This window comes from Thamnophis elegans, chromosome 7 (assembly GCF_009769535.1).
Source record: "Thamnophis elegans isolate rThaEle1 chromosome 7, rThaEle1.pri, whole genome shotgun sequence".
NCBI lineage: Eukaryota > Metazoa > Chordata > Lepidosauria > Squamata > Colubridae > Thamnophis > Thamnophis elegans.
Genome location: NC_045547.1, coordinates 58,720,461 through 58,743,084, shown reverse-complemented (window position 1 = coordinate 58,743,084; position 22,624 = coordinate 58,720,461). Strand labels below are relative to the sequence as shown.

Genomic DNA, 22,624 nt, shown 5'->3' with positions numbered 1-22,624 from the left:
ATTGAAACTATGGTTAAATCTATATATATGTTGTGAAATTAAAGAATTTTTGTCATGTCTTCTGACTGCCAGTTGGTGTTCAAGGAAGTGTTCTCCCAGTCTTCTGCCTGTTTGTCCTATGTAGTGGTTGTTGCAGTCCTTACATTGTATGTTCTGGATGACTCCTGTTTTTTCTTCTGGGGTTGCTGGGTCTTCTGATCTGCTTAGGATGTTTTGAAAGTCTTTAGTTGGCTTGTGTGCTACCCTGATTCCATGTGGTTGTTGTAGTCTATTTGTGGTTTGTGAGATATTCTTGATGAATGGCAGTGTAATTCATATTCGTGTTTGTGTTTGTTTTGCTGAATTGGTTTGAGTGGCCGGGGATTTTTTGATAAAGTTGCATGGGTATCCATTTTGCTGGAATGTGTTGTACAGATGATCCATTTCCTTTTTCTGCTGTTCTGTGTTGCTGTAGTGTGTTTGGGCTTATTTGAATAAAGTCCTTACACAGCTTGTCTTGCGGAAGGTTGAGTTGTTGCTTTGGTAGTGGAGCACATGGTTAGTAAGGTTGGTTTTTCTGTTGACTTGCATTTCTAGTTTGCCATTGTTGTCTCTGCTGATCAGGATGTCCAGAAATGGTAGCAAGTTGTTGTTTTCTTCTTCCCTAGTAGATAGTTTTAGATATGAATAAAGTATGTGCAAACTTTTTTCCAAAATATTCCATTTGGATTGATAATCAGCTACTGTATATTTCATTTCCATCTGAAATAGATTTCTATTTATACACTACTAAATATTTTTGTGAAGTCCTTAGTGATCTCTGAGTTTTGTTGTTTATTTTCAGACATTTCATTCCCTGAGTAGATAACATCATCAGTCACTCTAGTGAGTGCTCTCTGGCACTCACTAGAACTGATGATATTACCTAGCTGAGTGGTGAAATGTCTGCAAGCGAAGAATCAAGCTAAGACAGCACCAAGGACTCCAGAGTTGAACTCTGAGCTACGTATATTATCTTCAAATGGTACCCTTTATTTTAAAACCTGTTTGGAAAAAAACAATGAGTTCCTTTGAATTGAAATTCTTTCAGCCAACTAAAAATTGTATTAGGTTGAATTTTTATTACATGAATCTAATTAACTTACCCTGTATACTTTCTCTATTAAACTAAAAGAGATAAACATTTTCTTAATTCCATTTTATAGATTGTCATCTGATATGTTTTGCAACATAATTTTGTTTTTCTTTCCAAGATCTCCCGAAGATGATCCATTAAGTGTGTTAAACCTGGAACAGAGACTGACTATTGGTTCAGATGATGAAGTGGATTTTCTACAGGAACTTCAGAGTATTTGTTTAAGCAAATCAGAATCTGACATCAGTAAAGTATGTATTATTCTTTTCCACAAATAGCAGTCAGATCTAAGTTTCTCTATATTCTATTTTCTTTCCTTGTATTTTCTCTAACCCCTGCAACAATTTCCAAGCTTTCTTATATAATTTTTCTTTTGATTCTTACAGTTACATGTATCCTGTGCCCTATTTTGCCCTATACTTCAGCCTTCCTTCCTCTTACCATCTGCTGTGGCAGTTCTTTTCAAAGTATCTTGCATACAATCTGTCTTAATCCAAAACAACCATTCCAGGGGTGGGTTGCTGCCGGTGTTACTGTCAGCTCGCAATCCATCGCACAACGTGCATCTGGGAACTAATGAACAGCATACGCATGCTGTTCAAAGTAAATTGTTCTGCACGCATTTACGGCACAATTTACAGTGAATTGTGCATGAGCAGTCACTAAAATCCAAAATGGCGGTGGCCAAGTGGCAGTGAGGGAACCAGTTTGGGGGCTTGGCAGGCCTAGGTTGCTGCCAGTTCTGCGACCCCAGGCCTGAATTCCACTACTGGTTCAGTCGAACTGGGCCAAACTGGTAGCAACCCACCTCTGAACCATTCCCTATTATGTTGCCCTGTAGAAGTCTGACTAGCACTGAGTATATATTTGGCATGTTTGTTTTAAAATGTTTGCTCATACCTAGCTGCTGTTCTTTTCTGCTACTGCCTTTTCAGTTACATGATGACTATTCTGTTTTAATTGAATTTTAGGGCTATATGACCATTTTTTAAATTTCACTTTCATATCTCTGAATGAAGGAGCGCTGATACATTTTTCATTATCATCAGGGTCATTAGGTCAAATTCAGCATGTCCAACAGTGTATTTTTCATCTTTCATCCTCCTTTTTTCTCTTCATATATTTTGAGTATTCATAAACCTTGTTCTCTTCCATTTTAGACACAGCTTTGATTTCTGACCCTCATTTTGCTCTGATAGTTAGGCCTTTTTTGCAGAGATTACGGGAATTATTCCACCTCCATGCCAACTATAAGCAACATTTCTGTGCTGTTGGACATTGCCTTTGGGGGAAAATACAAAATTGACAACTAGCTGATGTTTTACCCCTTCTTGTTCTTCTTTTTCTTTGTGCACACACGTACAAAGAAACACACAAACAAACCCAGACAAAATAACCTGTTTTGGCGGGGGCAGAAGAAGAAGAGGCAATAGCAAAACACAATACATCTTCACTACCAACAATCCTGAAAACTGGATAGTAGAGTAAGGTGGAAGTACTTACTTGTGAGAAATTGCCTGTCCCCAAAATGTCTTTGTATTATTTCTTCTGGAGCATCAATTGAACAAAACTAATTGTCCCTTCCCTCTCTTCAAGTGTGTGTCTCCTCCTTAGTGTTTCAGATTTCATTTTGCATTGCATAACTCATGCTCAGACAGATGTCATCATGCAGAAAGTTTTAAACATTTAAATAGTGATGACAACCAGAGGTTTTATATTGGGTTAAGATTTTGTTTACAAATTGCATTTGTCATATGGGGAATTGGGGAAAGCCCTATATGTGTGTCTCCTCTGTGTTTAGATTTCATATATATTGTATAAATTAATTTACCACACAATGAGGAGACTTTCCAAATTTCACTAACAAAATTCTTGTGTGGTCTTTGTGCTCTCTGAGCTTGGTTGTTTTCTTGCAGACATTTCATTATCAAACTAGGCAATTTCATCAGTGCTAAAAAGATTTCTTGCCAATCTCATGGATTTATTTGGCTGGAGCCAAAGTTGCAAGACAAAATCTGAATCCCAAACTTTCTCACCCAAAGTTTGCAAGACTTTACTAAATAAATATAGTAATTTAAAAAGGAAATATTGGCTTATCGATGTTATTTAAACATTACATTTTAAATTGATGGAACATTTAACATATATTTATAAAAGACTAGGAATACATTTGGTAATTCAAGACAAAAATGTATAAATCTTTCATGCAATGGTGTATTTTAATACAGTATCCCTATGAGTATATTGTTGGTAAGGCTTTATATTTTAAGAATTCCAATGTAAGAATGATCCTCCCCTCTTCTTGCTTTATCCATTTTTCACAGATAATAGATTCAGAGGATGAGTTGCTTCTGACAATCAGCACTCCTCAGAAGGATCCAGTCTTTTCAGCAAACATCAGGAATACAAACATCACATCACAGCAGGTACATATGAAGCTGCAGGTCATGTGATAGAAGTTTGCAGTGTATGTTCAGCTCTTTACATTTGAAAAAAGTATGATAGTTCTGAGCTAAACTGAGCCTATGTTATGGGTGAAATACAATAGTTCAATCCCAGTTAATAATCTAATAATCCTATTCAGGATTAATTGCTGTTTTCAAAGGGTTTTAAATCCTATTCAGGATTAATTGCTGTTTTTAAAGGTTTTTAACAAAGTCCTATAGCTATAGCACTTTATTGCAATAATTTAATAGATTATATAATTGAGGCCAAACTATCTCCATTCCAGAATCACTTACTATCTTGAATCTATAACAAAATTATGGAACGATTAGATGAAATTGGCCTTGTATATTAGATGTTTTCTATCAACGAGACAAGGAAAAGCATTTTAAAAAGAACACCTTCTGAAGAAAAGAGTTGAGCAGCTCAGCATTTAGAGGAGAACATTGGTTTTTGGCCATTGAAATACACTGGTATCATGCAGGGAGCTTTCCAGATGGCTGCTATTGTCATGGAAACCAAGAAGACGTAAAGGAAATGATTGCCTAAAATAGAACTGAAGGAGGAAGGCTAATAGAAGATGTGGAGTTGTTGAAGGGCTTCTCTGTCCTAACCAACCTTTTCCCCCCCACACACACTCCCCGCCTCCCCAATTTTTATCTGGAAAAGAGGGCAGAAGGAGACAAGCAGAGAGTCCAACTTAGAAACATTTGCAAAAAAACCAAAACACTGAGAACTCTGAAAGGCTGAGGCCTTTACGAGATTCTGGTTTTAGGCAAACAGGAAGATCCAGAAGAAATTGACAGAAAGGTTGCAATTTAAAAAAGCAGGCAATGTGCAGAAATGTTCATCAGTGACTGAGCTAGTAGATGTATTCTGGAATTTTGCATTATTGATTTGTTTAAAATTTACATAGCTTATAAACTGCTTCAGCCAAAATACCTCTAAGCAGCATATACAGTAAAGGTAAAGGTTTCCCTTGTACATATGTGCTAGTCATTCCCGACTCTAGGGGGCAGTAGTCATCTCTGTTTCAAAGCCGAAGAGCCAGCGCTCTCTGAAAACGTCTCCGTGGTCATGACTAAACACCGAAAGCACATGGAATGCTGTTACCTTCCTACCAAAGGTGGTTCCTATTTTTCTACTTGCATTTTTACATGCTTTCGAACTGCTAGGTTGGCAGAAGCTGGGACAAGTAACAGGAGCTCACTCAATTACGTGGGGCTAGAGATTCAAATCGCTGAATTGCCGACTTTTCTAATCAACAAGCTCAGCGTCTTAGCCACTGAGCTACCATGTCTCTCTACATATACAGTACTCCCATGCAATGACAGAATGAAAAAATAGAGTAATAGACAAGCTCTTGGGTCATCATTTCAGCTATATTTATTGACCAGATTTCTCAATGCTTTCAACAATCGCAACACTTCTAATGTACTTGAAAAGTTCTTAAAGATTTACGGAGACATTTAGAGATGGATCTGCCTTGAAATTAGCCCTTATTGAACTGGATAGCACAGGCAAACTTTAGCACAGGATATATTTTATGATATTTAGTCTTATGTCATAAAGTGTTTTAGGATCATGTTTATGTCATAACATGCTTTATAAAATTTACCAAATGTCATTTCCTTGGAAGTCCTGGGTCGTAGGTTTTCTATGCATTCTGTAGCTTTACCCATTTGAAGTACCGTATTTTCACGACTATAAGCCACACTGAAAATCCTAAAATTTGATCAAAAACCGGCAGTGCGGCTTATAACCCGGTGCGCTTTATATGTGAACAAAGATCGAAAATCTCTCCCTCCCGACGCTCAAACTTGAAGCTCGCAAGCATGCACACGTCCCTCGGGTCTCTCCCTTCAACCTCGCTACTTTCTGAGTCGGAGACCGGGGGGCGAGCAGAGAGCCACCCAGCTCCCAGCCCCTATAGACTGGGCTGTTCCGTCACTCCCGCCGCCGCAAGAAGGGACGGCAGACCGGCGCAGCCCTTCAGGATTTGCCGGCGCCGAGCACCCCATCCGCCCCGGCAGTCGCCCTGCCTAACTCCGCTCCACGCCCCAGCCAGCTCTGCGCTGCCGGTCAAGGGCGCGCGGGTGGCCGGTGCGGCGCTGGTCTTCCCAGCACACCACGCCGGCCGGGCAAGAGCCGGGAGAGCAGTGGAGCCCGAAGCCTCCCGCGCCAGAAACGTCCCGCTAGCCGACGCCTGCCACGTGCGCCCACCCGCCCGCCTCGGGGACCGCAACACTGGCGCCCTGCCCGCCCCCGTCTGGCTCACCGATGCGGATGACATGGGGCATGCCGCGGCAGGCGTGCAGCCAGAGGACTCCGAGCAGGGCGGCGGCGGCAGCGGAGGCGCAGGAGCGGGCCAGCGGCGGGCGCGGGGCATGGCAGTAGGTCAGCATCCTGGGCGGGTGGCGGGCAAGGCGCGGGAGGCGGAGAGGACAGAGCGACCGGAGCGCCGCCGCCGCCCGGTTCGGCTTCCCTGGCCGCGGCGCCCCAGGCCCCCGCGCTGGCAATCTCCCGGGGTGGCGAGGCTGCGCGGGGCCGCGCAGCGGAGGAAGGCGGCCGCCTGGCGGGAGAGGCTCGGCCGAAAGGTGCCGGGGCTGGAGCCGCAGAGCCAGGCATGCCTTCCGCCCGGGAAGTCCTGCCCCTTCATCCCCGAAGGCCGGCGCGCGGTGAGGGGGGCCGGCGTGGGGGCGAAAGTACTTTGCACATGCTCCACGGTCGCCGCGCTCTCCGTCCCAGCCTTCGCCGAAGCCGGCGGGCTGCCTCCCGAAGAAGCCGCCGGAGCGTCCCAAGCCAGAAAATGCCCCAACTCGGGCAGACGGAGTTCCAGTTGCAACCCGCGCACGTGATTCGATGAGGAACCAAGGGGAGCCGGGTCTCTGAGCGCGGCTTATAACCCGGTGCGCTTTATATGTGAAAAAAGTTTGAAAAATTAACATTAACTGATACTGCGGCTTATAATCTGGTGCGGCTTATGGTCGTGAAAATACGGTAGGTTGGTTTAAAAATTGTTGCCCTGTGGTGCACCATTTCACCCAGTTAAAGGTCACAAGAACATGGGTTTTAGAAGTATATAGATGTCTATTGCAAGAACCAAACGGAATCATTCTCATCTCATGGCATATAGTTCCCAAAACAACATAGTTTGTTGCTTAGTGTGGTAGGGAGACTCCATCTCTTAAGTCAGTTCCGGAAGGGTTTCTGAAATAGCGAGGTCAGGAGAATTTTCTATAGCCCCACAGGCTGGGTGGTCATTTTATCTCAGAGTTCCAAAGGAGAAGAGCACCAGTGGAAAAGTAGGGATTCCCTTCCTGCCCGTTAATGTGTCAGTGACTTGGAAATTGATTGTTATAGGGACAAAGGAGAGAATCCTTTTAATTCTTTCCATTCCACTTTTGTATTATGTGTGAGCTGCTTAGAGCCTTTGGGGAATTAGACAGCATACATATTGGGCAGGCTAAGATTGCTGGGATAAGAAGTCCTGCTTGGGTCCTTCACCATGTAGGACTTCAAAGGTGGCAACCAGCCACTTTGAATTGCATCCGGAAACCTTTAGTTCTGATCCAGATAAAATGTGAAGAACCTGTGAGTACTGGACCAAATGTAGCTTTTCAGTAGTCTTCAAGCATAGCTCCATATAATTTGAGAGGTGACCAAAATACCAATGACTGCAAGCAGGATGATCATAGCCGATGGGAGTTATGCAAAGGCCCCTACTAGTTATAATGGCACCTGCTCAAATCATATCTCTGAGTTCAGAAGAAATGTGCAAATCAGATGGAGACATTTTATGGAACTTTTGACAGAATTGCCTGCTGTCATCTTTAAAAATATCTCCCACCACTGCTGCCTTAAACTGAAGAAATTAAAACTCACATACAAAGAACATTCCATTAGGACAGCCACAATAATCCAGGCACTGCTACTTAAGAAAATATAACATTTCTGTTCATTTGGAGGGAAAGTGATGCTCCCAATATCTGAATGATTTCTTACCCAAACAATATGAGATTAATACAATTCCATCTTTAATTTACAGGTGTCATGATCTCATAATAATGAGATGACAACTATATAATTTTTGGATATATTTAATTACTACTACAGTAGTGCTTCTGTTACTGCGTCTACTGTAGATAAAAATTAATTACAGTGACTTACTTGCTTAAAAAGAAATAAAATATGTCTGAATCATGTCCAGAATTGTGCTCTGATGCAAAGAAATCTCAGCAGCATTTAGCAGCTTTCAGCTTTTCCTTGTGAAGGTCATGCATTTATTAGCAAGTTTCTCTCCAAATTAGAAAGCCGCAGACAAGCTTTGAAAGAATCTGAAATACAGAAAGCAGATGGCTGAACCTAGATACGTCTTCCATCTTGCTTCTCCAAACATATTCTCTACTTGAAAGATGGCAAAAGAGGGGAAGAAGAGACATACTTTCAAAAATATAAATAGGAATATTATCCTCATTTCCAAGCTTCAAGATATGGTGGAAAAGAGAATCAGCGTTATCTGAAATCAGCAGAAATCCTGTTCGTTTCCTAATAATTTCTATATGGAACTAAGCAAAATGTATTGCAATTCTTTAACGTACAGATTTATACCTGCTACATGTTTCTGGATTACAATTCCCATCAAATCATGTTAGAATGTAATATATTGATTCACTATTGCCATTCATGTTTTCCCATTCTTTCTTCGTCTGTGGTTTCTCTACCATTGTAGAGATAACATGAGAAGCATTAGGATTCAAAGACATTAAGGTGACCTGTGAGTTACAGAATGAGAAGGGAAGAAGCTAGACCTTATTTTTATTTGTTTGTATTCCACTTTTATTATTTTTACGAAATAATTCAAGGGGCCTATTTTCCTTACAACAACCCTATGAAGTGGTTTAGACTAAGAGAGGGGGAGAGAGAGACTATCCCAAAGTCACCCAGTTGGCTTTCTTGGCTAAGGCAGGAACTACCCCATTGGTTCCCTATTGTTGGTTTCCTCACATTTTAGACAACCCCAAATTCCCAAATCCATAAATGGAAATTAGGAACATTCAGGAAAGTGATTTCTGGTTATGTTGGCTACAGAATATATATATATATATATATATATATATATATATATATATATATATATATATATATATAGATAGATAGATAGATAGATAGATAGATAGATAGATAGATAGATAGATAGATATAGATATAGATATAGATATAGATATAGATATAGATATAGATATAGATATAGATATAGATATATAGATAGATATATAGATAGATAGATATATAGATAGATAGATAGATAGATAGATAGATAGATAGATAGATAGATAGATAGATAGATAGATATAGATGATATAGATATAGATATAGATATAGATATAGAGAGCGAGTGTTATATTTGTGCTGATAAATAAATAAATGCACAAATGTAACAAAAAGGCAACAGTAAAAAAATATTGGGTTTCTGTCTGGATGGTCTCTTGTGAGGAGCCGAAGGACAGAGAATGGAAGTAGTGATCTTCCTCCCATATTTGGGCATACCGGGGGTTGTAAATCTAGTAGATAGATAGATAGATAGATAGACAGACAGACAGACAGACAGACAGACAGACAGACAGACAGACAGACAGATAGATAATTATAATTAACTGCAGGACCAGTTTGTTTGTTATTTTGGTTGGACTTTTTCAAAACATCTGGATGCTCCATTAGGTGAGTCAACAAAGATTGTATCTGTGTGTATAGTTTTTAATCAGATAAATTTTTACACTTAAAAGATAAACGCAAAAATATAGAAAAGGGTAAGAAAGAAAAGACATAAAAACATTTTGAGAACCATAGAAAATGAAGCAAAAGGAAAAAATAGTTAAAGATGTGATTTCCAATCTTCTTTACAGCAGTTATAGATTTGCTTGATATCACTTTCCCCCTTCAAAATTATTTAACATACTTTACTTCCCTCCATATACAGTCTGTTTTTAATTTAGAAATCCAAAAATCACCACTTCGTTTTTATCCTTTCAGTTAAAGTTCCACAAAGGGCTTTCAGTCGTTCATAAAAGTAGTTGTTCCCTCCCTAATCAAACAAGTCATTTCTTGTCAAGTCACTTAGCCATTTCTGCAATTCTACCATCTTCACAGTCTATTCCTCCATTGTGGATACTTCTGTTTCTACCTTTGAACATATAACAACTTCCCTCATTTCATGCATAAAAGTAATCATACATACGTCTTTTCTAATTAATTATCCATAGTAAGAAACATGTTGGTTTCCTCTGAATGTTGGTTTTGCAATTTTCTGAATCATTATATGAGAGGTAGGTGTGTGTGTGTGTGTGTGTGTGTGTGTCCCAACCTCTTTAAGACTTGTGGACTTCAACTCCCAGAATTCCCCAGCCAATCATGGGAGTTAAAATCTACCCACCTTAAAACGACCAAGGTTGAGAAACAATGTCTTAGATCATTCTTTTCATGATACGTATATCAACACTACATTATTTTATAAATGTTCTTTCCAGAGTTATAAGACAATGTTATAAACATTTCTGATGCTTTGCACTATGGAAGACCCTTGATGCCTGTCACATAGGAGCTCTTACCATCCTTGGCTTGCTCTCTATCACCAAAGAAAACTCTCACATTTCACTGATTTGGAACATCAGTTTAAAAAAAAAAACTTTGTGTGAATTCAGGCTGCTCAATCACAGACTGATGTACTTTCTTTGCTATTGTTTGGGCAAATGCATGTGATGCTATAAAACATTATTCTGTTTGCAGGATGAAAATCCTGGGGTCTGTCCTCTCAACAGCAGCAGCCAGTCTGCGGAATGCAGCAACCATAAATCCAAAAAGGAGTCTTTTCAGAGTGGCGGCGGCAGCAGCATTTCAAGAGTGAAATCTTTTCTTCCTGTGCCCAGAAATAAAATCAGCCAGTTTTCTCAGAACATTAAACGCAGCAGCAGCAGCAGCAGCAATACAAGGCAAACGCAGGCAATCTGTGACTAGAAAGAAGAAATTTGGAACATGCACACACCCAAAAAAAGCAAATAAAGATTTGTTTCCTTTTCTGTCTTTCCTAATGAGTTATCTTGGAAAACAAAACTCATCTACAGGTGTAAATAATTTTTAACATGATTTTCTCAATTCTGATACACCCATGGGACCACAGTTTTACTTTTATGCGAACAAGCTGTTTGTAATGAAAATATTATCCTGTATTATATTGATTGATCTTTAGAAATAAATGGTGATAGCTTCATAAATGCTTTTTTTTTAAAAAATCTGGAAATGCTTTTCTGCTTAGTTATAATTAAGAGATCACCACAGAAAGTGTGTGTGTGGGTATGGGTGTGTATAATAAAAAATTAAATAAATATATTGGATCTGATCCATAGATACCTGTATATAAAAAAGTAGTACTCTATGGAATGCTTTGGTGGAAATGCAGTGTTTCCACTGAATACAGATGCAGATAACTGGTTTGAAACAAAGGCTGTCTATCAATATTCCATTGTTAGTGTAGCCAGTTGTAAATGTGCATCATTTTACATATTCCAAGATTAGTATGCAGGTCCATATTGCTGGTCTGTATTGGATTTCCATCTAGTAGGATCTGATGTAGATTTCTCTGCATGGAAAGCTAAGCAGTTTGGTCTGCTTTTCCCCCCCTTCACCCCCCCTTATCATGAGATCCTGTAAAGTGTTTCTCATGAATAAAGTCTATTCTGTGTAACATCCCAATTACCTACGAAGAGGCTCACTTCATTAGGACAATAAACTTTTATCTACTTATATACTGAATTTCAGTGTTAAATTTCATACTTTGGGTTACATAATTCTGTACAGAAGTGGCTTAAAGTTAATATATATGTCAAAGCAAAAACAAAAAACAGGTTCACTTTCTGAAAAGTGGATGGCATGTGGCAATAATGGGAAGAACTGAGAATACAGTCCAGTTATTTTTAGTGAAAAACTGCATTAAATATTCCAGTTACCTATACTATTGGGTAGTTTCATTTATGTTTGTTGTTTGGATTCTGTGTCCTTTTTCGTTAAAAGAAAAAATCCTACAGCCATCCTTAAGAATAAAGTCTGATTATTGATCTGGTCATTGGGGTGGGGTTGGGAAGAGCTAAAGAGAAATCTTCCTTAAACTCACCTCTAATTATATCATTTCCTGTAATTATTATGGAAAGTTCCTCCTATTTTCCCAGTATTGACTTGCCAGGAATTTATGCTATTTTACTCAGAAAATTTTCTTCCTTGTTAGCAATACAGCTACACACAACTGATAATCAAGAAAGAAAGAAGCTGCAATAACTTGGGAAATGAAAAATGTACCTCTTTCTTACATGTTGTCTGAAATGACATTTCACCCTGGGGAAAACTTCTGTCCTATACTGCATTCTTTTCCTAGAGTGTATCTTTTCAGTATTCATAGTGGACCCTCCTATTCTTTCTTCCAGGGATATCTTTATGAAAGACACAAATGCCTTAAGAAAAAGGTTACCTGAAAAATTGCTAGGTACTGACTGACAACATTCTAAAGCTATTCAACCCAATATCTTTGCAAAAGCATTTGTAAAAGTCAAGCAGTTAAATTAAATAATCTGGAATTTCATCTGTCATGCCAATAAAACATTTTGTACTACAGTTTCTGTAAAACCTTTGTTTCTGTATTATGTGTGTTTGGGTAGTCAGGTTTTTTTTTCTGTCTCCATACGCTAAAGCTGGAATTTGACACTAACTTTATTTTTTGAATGCTTACTGTTTTCTTATTTTAAAGCAGAATGAAACAACTTTATACCCCACGGGCTGCAGGGGAAGGTTAATTAGGGCTGAAAGCTGGCAAGTGAGGCTTGGGCTAATTTGGAAGGATTCTCAAGATAAAACCAGTCTTGACTTCCAATAAACACTGAGCTTTCCTCCTTCCACAAAAACATTTTCATGGACACCTGGTAGTCAAATGCATTTCTGGAGACAATTGGAACATGGAGAAAAAGGGGGATAATTCTATAATCCTCACATTAAGAAGATAGAAATATAGCAATACTGCTACAATACTGAATGAATTTGTTCTCCCCCTAGTACTGATCCATTGCTTTGGATAAAATTCTTAAACAATTTTGTCAACCACATGGACAAGATTCTGAAATCCACATGTGCTTGAAGTGTTCCATAGGTATTTTCCCACTATACTTTTATACACCTTGGTGTTTCAGCGTTATGCATGTAAGATAATTTCTAATAAACAAAAATTTGTTTAATACGATTGGGCTAGGTATGTTGAAAGTTGCCTTTGGGTAGTTCATACAATATGAATTTTGAAGAATTAAAGCCATTTAATAGGTTCCTTAAGCAAAAACAATAAGCATGAAAGTGTCTATGGAGATTCTCTGTCAGCCAGGTCATGGTCAAAGAATGCAAATGACATGCAAGGAGTATAAATGCTTCCATTCCCCACCATCCAGTCAGAGCTGAAGAAGCTTGTTGGATGAGAAGTGAAATGTCGTCAAAGAAAAACGTCCAGTTACCTCTCGAAAAAGCACCTTTGGGATAATAAATAGTAGATAGTAGACAAAATGAAAAATTAGTTAAACCTGACTTACATGAATGAAATGGAAATGGCTGATGCCAAATAGCCAAGATTTTAATAGCTTAGTTATTAGTCCTAATGCATCCACTTCTCATTTAAATTCCTGTAAAAAAGAAGAGCACCAGCCTGGAATTCAATCTAGTCATTTTCTTGAGTAAGTTCATCATATCGATGATTGAAACTAACAAGTTATTTTTTGGTAACTCCTGCTACTCTGCACTATTATTGACTTAGGGTGACTTAGCCATTAAATTGCTGCTATCTGTCAACAGCCCCTTTTAAATACAGTTTAAAAGTATTCAGGCTGTCGCAATTCCAAGATAAAGTTCTTCTGTTAACATCTAGAAAGTTATCTAAATGAAGAAACACAGATTCAATATTGTCAGAAAGATGTCAGAGGTCTGAACCAAATCGCAGGTAATAGAAAGGATGCTTCAGGTAATTTAACATTTTCCACAATCCTATGCAATTGGTCTCTGCATCTGGGAGAGATGGGAATGGTAAAACATCTGGAAGGCATCCGTTGTTTATCTCCCTGACTGTAGTCTTGATATGGTCTTCATCCTAGGCTCAGTGTTTTTAAAATTAGCTTGCCTCTCATGCAAGCTCTGTCAGAATGTGAAGCTCAAATGTTTGAATGCCCACTGTGTTCTCAAAATAAATCATTGCTGTGAACAGGATCAGCACATTATATATCTGGTCCCAAATTGACTGTTGTTCAGAAATCTCTACACTCCTGCAGTTCAAATTCCTGAGAATACAAGAGACTAATTGACTAATGTTTTTCTCAGTTTGATATCAAGTGGTGTATTTGATTTTTAAAAGATGCCACACACTGGTGTATTAACCATTAAGTAGACTAAGCACATGCTTAGGGCACAAGGCCCAAGAGGGCAGGGGGACACCACAAAGGTGAGAAAGAAGAAAAACCAATGAAGATTTGTACAAAAGGAGGGGTACCAAGTTTTGTCAGTGTGTAGGGCATCAATGAGCCTTAATCCACCACTGATGCCAGGCAATTCTTTCCCCAAATATGTAGAAATGAGCATCACTATTTGAAGGAGTTTAGAGTGTTTCCAGAGTTGGCTTACATTATGCTGTCCCTCTGCCCTGTTCATGGAAACTCAGTTAATTCAAGACCCCACCCATAATGGGGGATACACGCTTGACCTGATTTTTGTCTCTGGGGAGTGGATGAATGATCTAGATTTAGGGGATATTTCTATCCAACCCTTGTCATGGTCGGATCATTTCCTCATCAGGCTTGACTTCCATACTGCTACCCTCACTGCAGGGAGGCGGAACCAACTAGATGGTTCCGCCCCAGGCACCTGATAGACCCTGAAAGGTTCCTGATGGAGTTTGGGACTTTTCCTGAATCTCTTGCTCACAACTTGACCGAAGCCCTAGTGGAAGCCTGGGATAGGGTGGCCACTGGGGCTTTGGATTGTGCTGTGTCTTTGCGGCCTCTGACCCGGTGTCAATCCCGGGTAGCTCCTTGGTTTACCAAGGAGCTTCGGGAGATGAAAGGCCGGAAAAGACGCCTAGAGAGTGGTTGGAGGGTCAGCCAGTCTGAATCTGACCAAACACTAGTAAGAATTCATATTAAATCCTACTTAGTGGCGGTAAAAGCGGCAAAACAGCAACATTTTTCCACTCTTATCGAATCCGCAGATAACTGCCCAGCCGCCCTGTTTAGGGTGACCCACTCCTTACTTAACCAAGGAACTGGGAAAGACCCCTTGCAGAGTAGGACTGAAGAATTTGTTCAGTATCTGCAGGATAAAATCACTCAGATCTGGACCAGGCTTGGACTCTGACTGGGTAGATTCAGGCGAGTTGACAGGGATGAATCTTGTGGAGACCATCTGGGATGAGTTTGACCCTGTGACCCCCAAGGGCATGGACAGGATCATGGGGAGACTCAGTGCTGCCATTTGTGTGCTGGACCTGTGTCCCTCTTGGTTAGTTTCGGCTTCCCGGGAGGTGACATGAGGCTGGCTCCAGGCAATTACCAGGACTTCGTTGAGAGAGAGGTTCTTTCCCACCGCCTTGAAGGAGGCGGTGGTGAGGCCCCTCCTTAAGAAGCCTTCCCTGGACCCAGCTTCTTTAGCCAACTATTGTCCGGTCTCCAACCTTCGCTTTGTAGTGAAGGTTGTCGAGAGTATGGTAGCACGTCAGCTACCCCAGTACCTGGATGAAGCTGTCTACCTGGATCCGTTTCAGTTGGGTTTCAGGTCCAGATACAGCATGGAGACAGCACTAGTCGTGTTGGTCGATGATCTCTGGCGGGCCCAGGACAGGGGCTGCTCCTCTGTCCTGATCCTATTAGACCTCTCAGTGGCTTTTGATACCATCGACCATGGTATCCTACTGCGATGACTCGAGGGGTTGGGAGTGGGGGGCACCGTTTTACGGTGGTTCTCCTCCTACCTGTTGGATCAGTCACATTTGTGTTGACTGGAGGGCAGGGATCAACCCCGAGGTACATCACTTATGGGGTGCCCCAGGGGTCGGTTCTCTCACCCCTCCTCTTCAACATATATATGAAACCACTGGGTGAGATCACCCGTGGTTTTGGGGTACGGTATCATCAATATGCTGATGATACCCAACTTTTCATCTCTACCCCAAACCACCCAAACGATGCCCTCGATGTGATGTCCTGATGCCTGCAGGCTCTGCAGATCTGGATGGGGTGGAACAGGCTCAAGCTCAATCCCTCCAAGACTGAGTGGCTGTGGTTTCTGTCATCCCAATTTGTGCATCTTGTTCCATCTTTGATGATGGGGGAGAAATTTTAGCCCCCTCAGAGAGGGCCCACAATCTGGGCATCCTCCTGGATATGTGGCTTAGTTTAGAAGAACACCTGACAGCCGTGACCAGGGGGGCCTTTTACCGGGTTTGCCTGGTACGTCAGTTGCGCCCCTTCCTGGATCAGGATGCTCTGTGCACAGTCACTCATGCCCTTGTCCTTTCTTGCTTGGACTACTGTAACGCTCTCTACATGGGGCTGCCCTTGAAGAGCACCCGGAGGCTTCAACTGGTCCAGAATGTGGCTGCGTGGGTTATCATGGGGGCACCTAGGTTCTCCCATGTTGTACTCCTTTTAAGCGGCCTGCACTGGTTGCCAGTTGTCCTCTGGGTGCGATTCAAGGTACTAATTGTGACCTTTAAAGCGCTCCATGGCGTAGGCCCAGGATACTTGCGAGACCACCTACTGCCACTGGTAGCCTTTCACCGTCCAGTGCGATCCCACAAAGTTGGCCTCCTCAGGGTGCCATCGGCCAGACAGTGTCGGCTAGCGACCCCCAGGGGGAGAGCCTTCTCTGTGGGAGTGCCTTCCCACTGGAATCAGCTGCCCCCGGAGCTTCATATAATCCCCAACCTCTGGTCCTTCCGACGTGCCCTAAAAAGTTGGCTTTTCCAGCAAGCCAGCCTGGCCTGAACAAAACAAAATAAATTATTGATCATTGTTAATTTTAATTTGATTTTTTAAAAAAATTGTTATTGTTAATTCTAATTGGGTTTGTTTGGGATATTCTATTTAATTTTTTAGCTTCTGTATTGTGTGTTTCTTTTAATGTTATATGCCGCCCTGAGTCCTTGGGAGAAGGGCGGCATATAAATCCAATAAACCAAACCTAAACCAAACCAACATACATGAAGTCTGCCATATTCCTCCTGCAGACCTGCACCCTTCTTGCCAAAATAGTAGAGCTGTACAAAGCTTTGTGATCAATGGTAGGCATCCTTCATCAGAAAGCAGATAGATATGGCTTAGAATTGCTATTCTAATTTAATTATATCCTCTTCATTTCTCTTAGTTTTTGCTTTCTTAAAATTTGTAATAAATTTTTCATCCTTGAAAGAAAAGTATTTCCCATGTCTTGTTGTGCATTTGGGATTATTTTTCACAGAGCAGAATTCAACATTGTGCATTTGTTTTACTGCTGGAATTGGTGGTATTGCCAAAAAATAACAAAGTTTAGTCATAGTTTAGGTTTCTTCTCTGTCTTTTTCCCCATTTCCCAATTTCTGCATATATTTCTGTCACACTCACGTCACAAGAATAGCTATTTTTTGCACGGGTATCTGCAGAATATGGTTATAAAAGTGAAAATGGCAGCCATAAGTATATGATTGAAGCTTTGCCTAATTTTTTAGTGAATTTTATTTTATTTAGTGAATTTTATTTACTATACTTTGTGAACACCTCCACACATACAGTATGCTTCAGAGCAATTCCGCTATGAAAATCTCTTACCATTTGCTTACACTGTCTTTATAGCAACCTTTTTCAAAAACATTTCTCTCTTTGCTCCATCTCAATCTCTAGGTGCTACCTTATGTTTTAAACTGAACGCAAGTAGTCAGTCTTTGTTTAGTGACTGCCTTGTTTTAGTGACCATTCCCAATTAAAGGTGATGAAAAAGTAACTTTACCACCACTCCTTACCTTTACCATCTTTGCAGAAAAGAAAAACAAAAGACAGCTGAAGTAACATCATTAGCAATTTCACTTAATGACCACTTCACTTAATGATTGAGTTGCCGGTCCCAATCAAGGTTGCTAAATGAGGACTACCAATAGCTTAAATAGGATATTATATCAGCACTGTATAATTTGGTGTTTTTTTTGCGTTTTATCAATCATCATATTGAATTTATCATTTCCTATAACCTTCTGTTTTATGAAGATGAGGAAAGTCATCCCTCGTAGAAGAAAGAAGTACTTTGAGAAATATTTAAAAAGACAGAATATTATATTTCTTAATATAATATTTCTCTTAAAAGATAAATAGAAATCTTAAGGGAGACAGAAACTCAGCCCTAGCTGCCTGCCCCCAGCAGATATTTGGTCCCCATTAGAAAGACTGGGCCACCCTATCTACAAGACAAAAGACGGTCAGCCTCAGGGAGATGGGATAAGCCCTCACTCAAGATCCAAACCAGGACAAAGCCATTAAGACACAATAGGAATTGCCCAACACCCTTTTAGTACAGAAGGCCCTTCATTACATCATCACCCTCCAAGCTTCAACCAACCTGGGAGCGCAAGACAAACATGGCCCCACATGGCCCCATGGGAGTCTGACAACAGCCAATAGAATACATGGCCTTGCACAGGAACAGGAAGTTCAAATGCAAAGCCCAAGAGAAGGTATAAAAGCCACCCTCTCTCAACTCCATGGGTTCAGATACCCAGAACCACCCATGTGCTTCTGCTTCATAAATAAATGGGCCCTCTTTCCAATCAGCCTCCAGTCTCCATTATGTCTCCAGTGCCTTTCTCCTGGCTTGAAACTTAACCAGATAGTTCTTCCAACAAAGACGAGTATTACGTTTGAATTTTTCTCTTTTTGTTCTTATAGTGTATTGCTTCATATTAAGCAATATCTTTATCATTTTTCTGGCTGAACAGATGCAGAGTTTGGTTCCTTTCCTTTGGTTCCATGAATGAAGAAATTATTTCTTTCCAAAATTTGAATAAAATCCTGTGGTTATACAACCTTGTAATTTGTAATACCTGATAAGATTAATATATTTTTTTTAACGGAGCTTTTTCCAGTGGGTGCACATTTTCCTGTGGGTAAAGATGCACAGTAAAAAACCTGACACAGCAGTGTGTGCTCCAGTTGTGAATTAATTCTAGAACGTGTCTTAGTGCAATGAATGCTCAGGAGATGCATTTTGGCAAAGCAAGCCAAGGCATTGAAAGAAGACAACAGGAGATCCTTTGGTGCCTTATTACATTTGCTGGCAACGTTACCTAGCATTTTATCAGAGCCTGAATATTCCGTGCCAGAAAAAGACAGGGTTTAGATAGATTACTTAAGCTGGCCTTTAGGATGTAATTATCCTTCTGAAAACACACTTGGGATTTGTTCTGCATGCTGCTGACTTCAGGCTGGGACTGCTTTGTGTCCTTTTACCTCAGACAACTTCTTTTACCTTCTCCTTGGTTACATGATTCGTCCAACTGCCGCTGTTGCAGTGACCAGTATGGATTCTTAGTAACCAAAATTTCTCTGACAGCTGCTTTCTGTATCAGAACTTGCATCCCCTGATGATGCACCAGATTTTCTGAACCACATTTCCTAGCAGCTGCAGCCAATAGTTCGATGGCATCAGAACAGCACATGCTTCACATCTGAAGTCTTTCTTTTCAGTACTGTAGTGTAGGCATAATAAATAGTAAGATTTCCACATTTTGCAAAAGCATATTAGGGTATCTTCTTACTCTTTGGTTATAGGAAACTGCAAATAAACATAAATCATACAATATTTAGATTGTATATTATGAAAAAATGAAACAATTTTGTAGGCCTAATCTTTAATAAGCTTTTGTGCTGCAAGCTTCTTTTTACCAAATGAAATGCACAGGTGTTAAGAGAGCTACCACATCTGGGCCACAAAGACAGATACAGAAAACTAATTCTAATGGTCACCCAGAATCTTTGAAACTTAGATCTTATAGTGTTGAATACTAGCGCGGGAAATACAAGCGCGGGGATAAAGGACTCCCCTTCTGATTGGTTCCCGGGCGGAGCCGGTTCAATCCTCGCCCCGATTGGTCGAGCTAATCGACGCCCCATTGGCTCCTCGTTCAAACCCGGGGGTATAAATGTTTGGCGCGAACCACGCCACGTTGAATCGTAGTCACTCTGTTCTCAATAAAGGTTGCTGTTGCAAACCCGCTTGTCGCGTCCCTTTCCCTTCGCTCCAAGATGCAAAACTGGCGACGAAGGTGGGATCCCGATTCCCGCGACCACGGAGTAGAACAAGCCAGCTGCCACCGCGTCTGAATCAGCACGAACGTTATCTCAGGCTGAGAACTCCGGCAGCGAACGCAAAATTTTCTCCGCCCTCTTCCTCCCCCCTCTCTGGCTCCACACCACGATGGCATCAGCGCTTCCTCCTTTCGCGCCATTCGGATCCGCCGGAGAATCATGGGACGGCTTCATGGAGCGTTTCGAGTGCTACTTAATCGCATCGAGGAACCAGGCACAGACCGACGAGGAGAAATGCAGTTTCTTCTTGTCTTGCTGTGAGCCTTCCATGTTCGCCTCTGCGAGAGCCCTGGCCGCCCCGAGGCCAGCCTACAAACTCGGGTGGGACGAGCTGATGTCCAGGCTGAGGAACCACTACGCTCCCTCACCCTCTCTGATCGCACGCCGCTTCACCTTCCGCCGCCGAGTGCAGAAGCCCAACGAATCCATCAGCCAGTTTCTAGAGGCTTTGCGCACCGTGGCCGCCCAGTGCGATTTTGCAGACCTGGAGGAGAACCTCGTAGAGCAGTTTGTATGCGGGGTCCGCGACGCGCATTTGCGCAGCCGAATGCTCCGAAATCACAAAATCACCTTGGTGCAAGCCGTGGAGACCGCGCGAGCAGCGGAGCTCTCCGAACAATCCACGGCCGACATCGAACGCCTCCAGCTGAAAACCCCCGCGCAAACCGCCGCGGGGCCTTCCACCCAGACGAACCTCGTCGACGACCTCTCTCCTGCTGAAGACGAGGAGGAGGAAACCGTCGGACAAATGAGGACGCAGCCGAAGCGGAGGCCACACCAGCAACCACCGACGCCAGCTCAGCCAGCCTCAAACGCACCTTGCCGCGGATGCGGCGGCCGCCACAGCCGCACATCCTGCCCGTTCCGTTCTGCCGTCTGCCGCCGCTGCCGAGGAGAAGGACACCTCGCCAGGGTCTGCCGGGCTCTCGTGCCAGCCCCATCGTTCATGCAGCCCAGCGACCAGCGCCAGGCACCGCAACGCCGCCAACAGCCACGTCCTGCGAGGCGAGCTGAGGACTGCCACTCAACCTACCAGCCCTCCAGCGCCGACTGCGTGGTCTACCAGGCTTCCCACGTTCCCGCCGGCGATCGCAAAATCAGCACCGCCGTCCGTCTCGAAGGTCAGCTTTGTCGAATGGAGGTGGACTCCGGGTCTTCCCGTTCTCTCCTATCTTGGGCCCTGTTTTCCCGCCTTTGTCCCGGGGTTCCCCAGAGCAAATTGCGCCCCGTCGGGGTCTCCCTCCTAGACTACCAGGGAAAGGGGATTCCCACGGCAGGAATATTCCACATCCGAGTGGAATACGGAGACTTTAAGGGGAAACTCCCAGTTCTAATCGTCAGGAACGATCTGCCCGCTCTCCTTGGGTTGGATTGGTTTCCCGCCTTGGGCCTCACCATAGAGGGGGTGCACAGGGTAGTTCCCCTCACCGTAGATAGCGTTCTAGATGAGTTCGCAGATGTGTTCGATGGGAAATTGGGCTGTTATAAGGGCACCCCCATTTCCCTCTGCCTCGATCCCCAGGTCGCTCCCATTAGGCTGAAGGCACGCAGGGTCCCCTTCGCATTGAGAGCAAAGGTAGACGCTGAACTTGATAAGCTTATAGAGCAGGGGGTAATCGAGCCCGTAGATCACGCCCGTTGGGAAACCCCCATAGTCCTCCCGGTCAAACCCGACGGATCGGTGAGAATATGTGCCGACTATAAGTCGACCATCAATTTGGCCCTGCAGGCAAATCCATATCCGGTCCCCGTAGTGCAACACCTACTCCACTCCTTAGGGCAAGGCCGCATTTTCGCCAAGCTAGATATGGCACAGGCCTACCAGCAGCTTCCCGTAGACGACGATGCGGCTACAGCCCAGACCATCGTCACCCACCGCGGGGCCTTCCGTTGCCGCCGCCTCCAATTCGGCGTTTCGGTTGCCCCGGGGATTTTTCAGAGCCTCATGGAGCGGTTGCTCCACGGGCTCCCAGGCGTCGTTCCCTACTTCGACGACGTCCTGGTCGCAGCCCCCAGCCACTCGGAACTCCTGAAAATACTGCGGGAGGTCCTCACACGTTTTAGGGAGGCAGGACTGAAACTAAAGCGCAGCAAATGCGAAATTGCTGTTCCCAAAGTAGAATTCTTGGGTTTCCTCATTGATGCCCAAGGCATCCACCCCACTCCTTCCAAAGTTGCCGCCATCAAAAACGCACCTGCACCCACCTCTAGGGCGGAATTGCAGGCGTTCCTGGGGCTTTTAAATTTCTACGCCCCGTTTATTCCCCACAAGGCGTCGCTAGCTGAGCCGCTACACCGACTGCTTGACCGGTCAGCGGCCTGGCAATGGGGTAGCCGTGAAGCGCACGCGTTCGCGGCTATAAAAGACATTTTGACCTCGTCGGCAGTCCTAATTCAATATAGCGACAGGATGCCCCTAGTTCTGACTTGCGACGCCTCTCCCTATGGCATAGGGGCGGTCCTGAGCCATGCCCTCCCGAACGGCTCAGAGGCCCCCATAGCCTTCTATTCCCGGACACTCTCCTCCACAGAGCGGAACTACAGCCAAATCGATAAAGAAGCCCTGGCTGCAGTGTCCGGCATTAAGCGGTTCCATGACTACCTCTATGGTAGGAATTTCACCCTTGTCACGGATCACAAGCCACTCCTGGGGCTACTGGCAGGCGAC

The 22,624-nt window shown here is 42.9% G+C and overlaps 1 protein-coding gene across 1 annotated transcript in view; it reads left to right on the top strand.

Moving 5' to 3' along the window:
- CTTNBP2 (cortactin binding protein 2) overlaps positions 1-12,220 on the top strand; it is a 134,029-nt gene extending 121,809 nt beyond the window's left edge. Inside the window, exons 21-23 of the mRNA XM_032221526.1 lie at positions 1,233-1,365; positions 3,439-3,540; positions 10,346-12,220. Of these exons, the coding sequence (XP_032077417.1) occupies positions 1,233-1,365; positions 3,439-3,540; positions 10,346-10,573 (463 nt within the window). The 3' untranslated portion in view covers positions 10,574-12,220. The remainder of the gene's footprint in view (positions 1-1,232; positions 1,366-3,438; positions 3,541-10,345) is intronic.
- Positions 12,221-22,624: the final 10,404 nt, after the last annotated feature.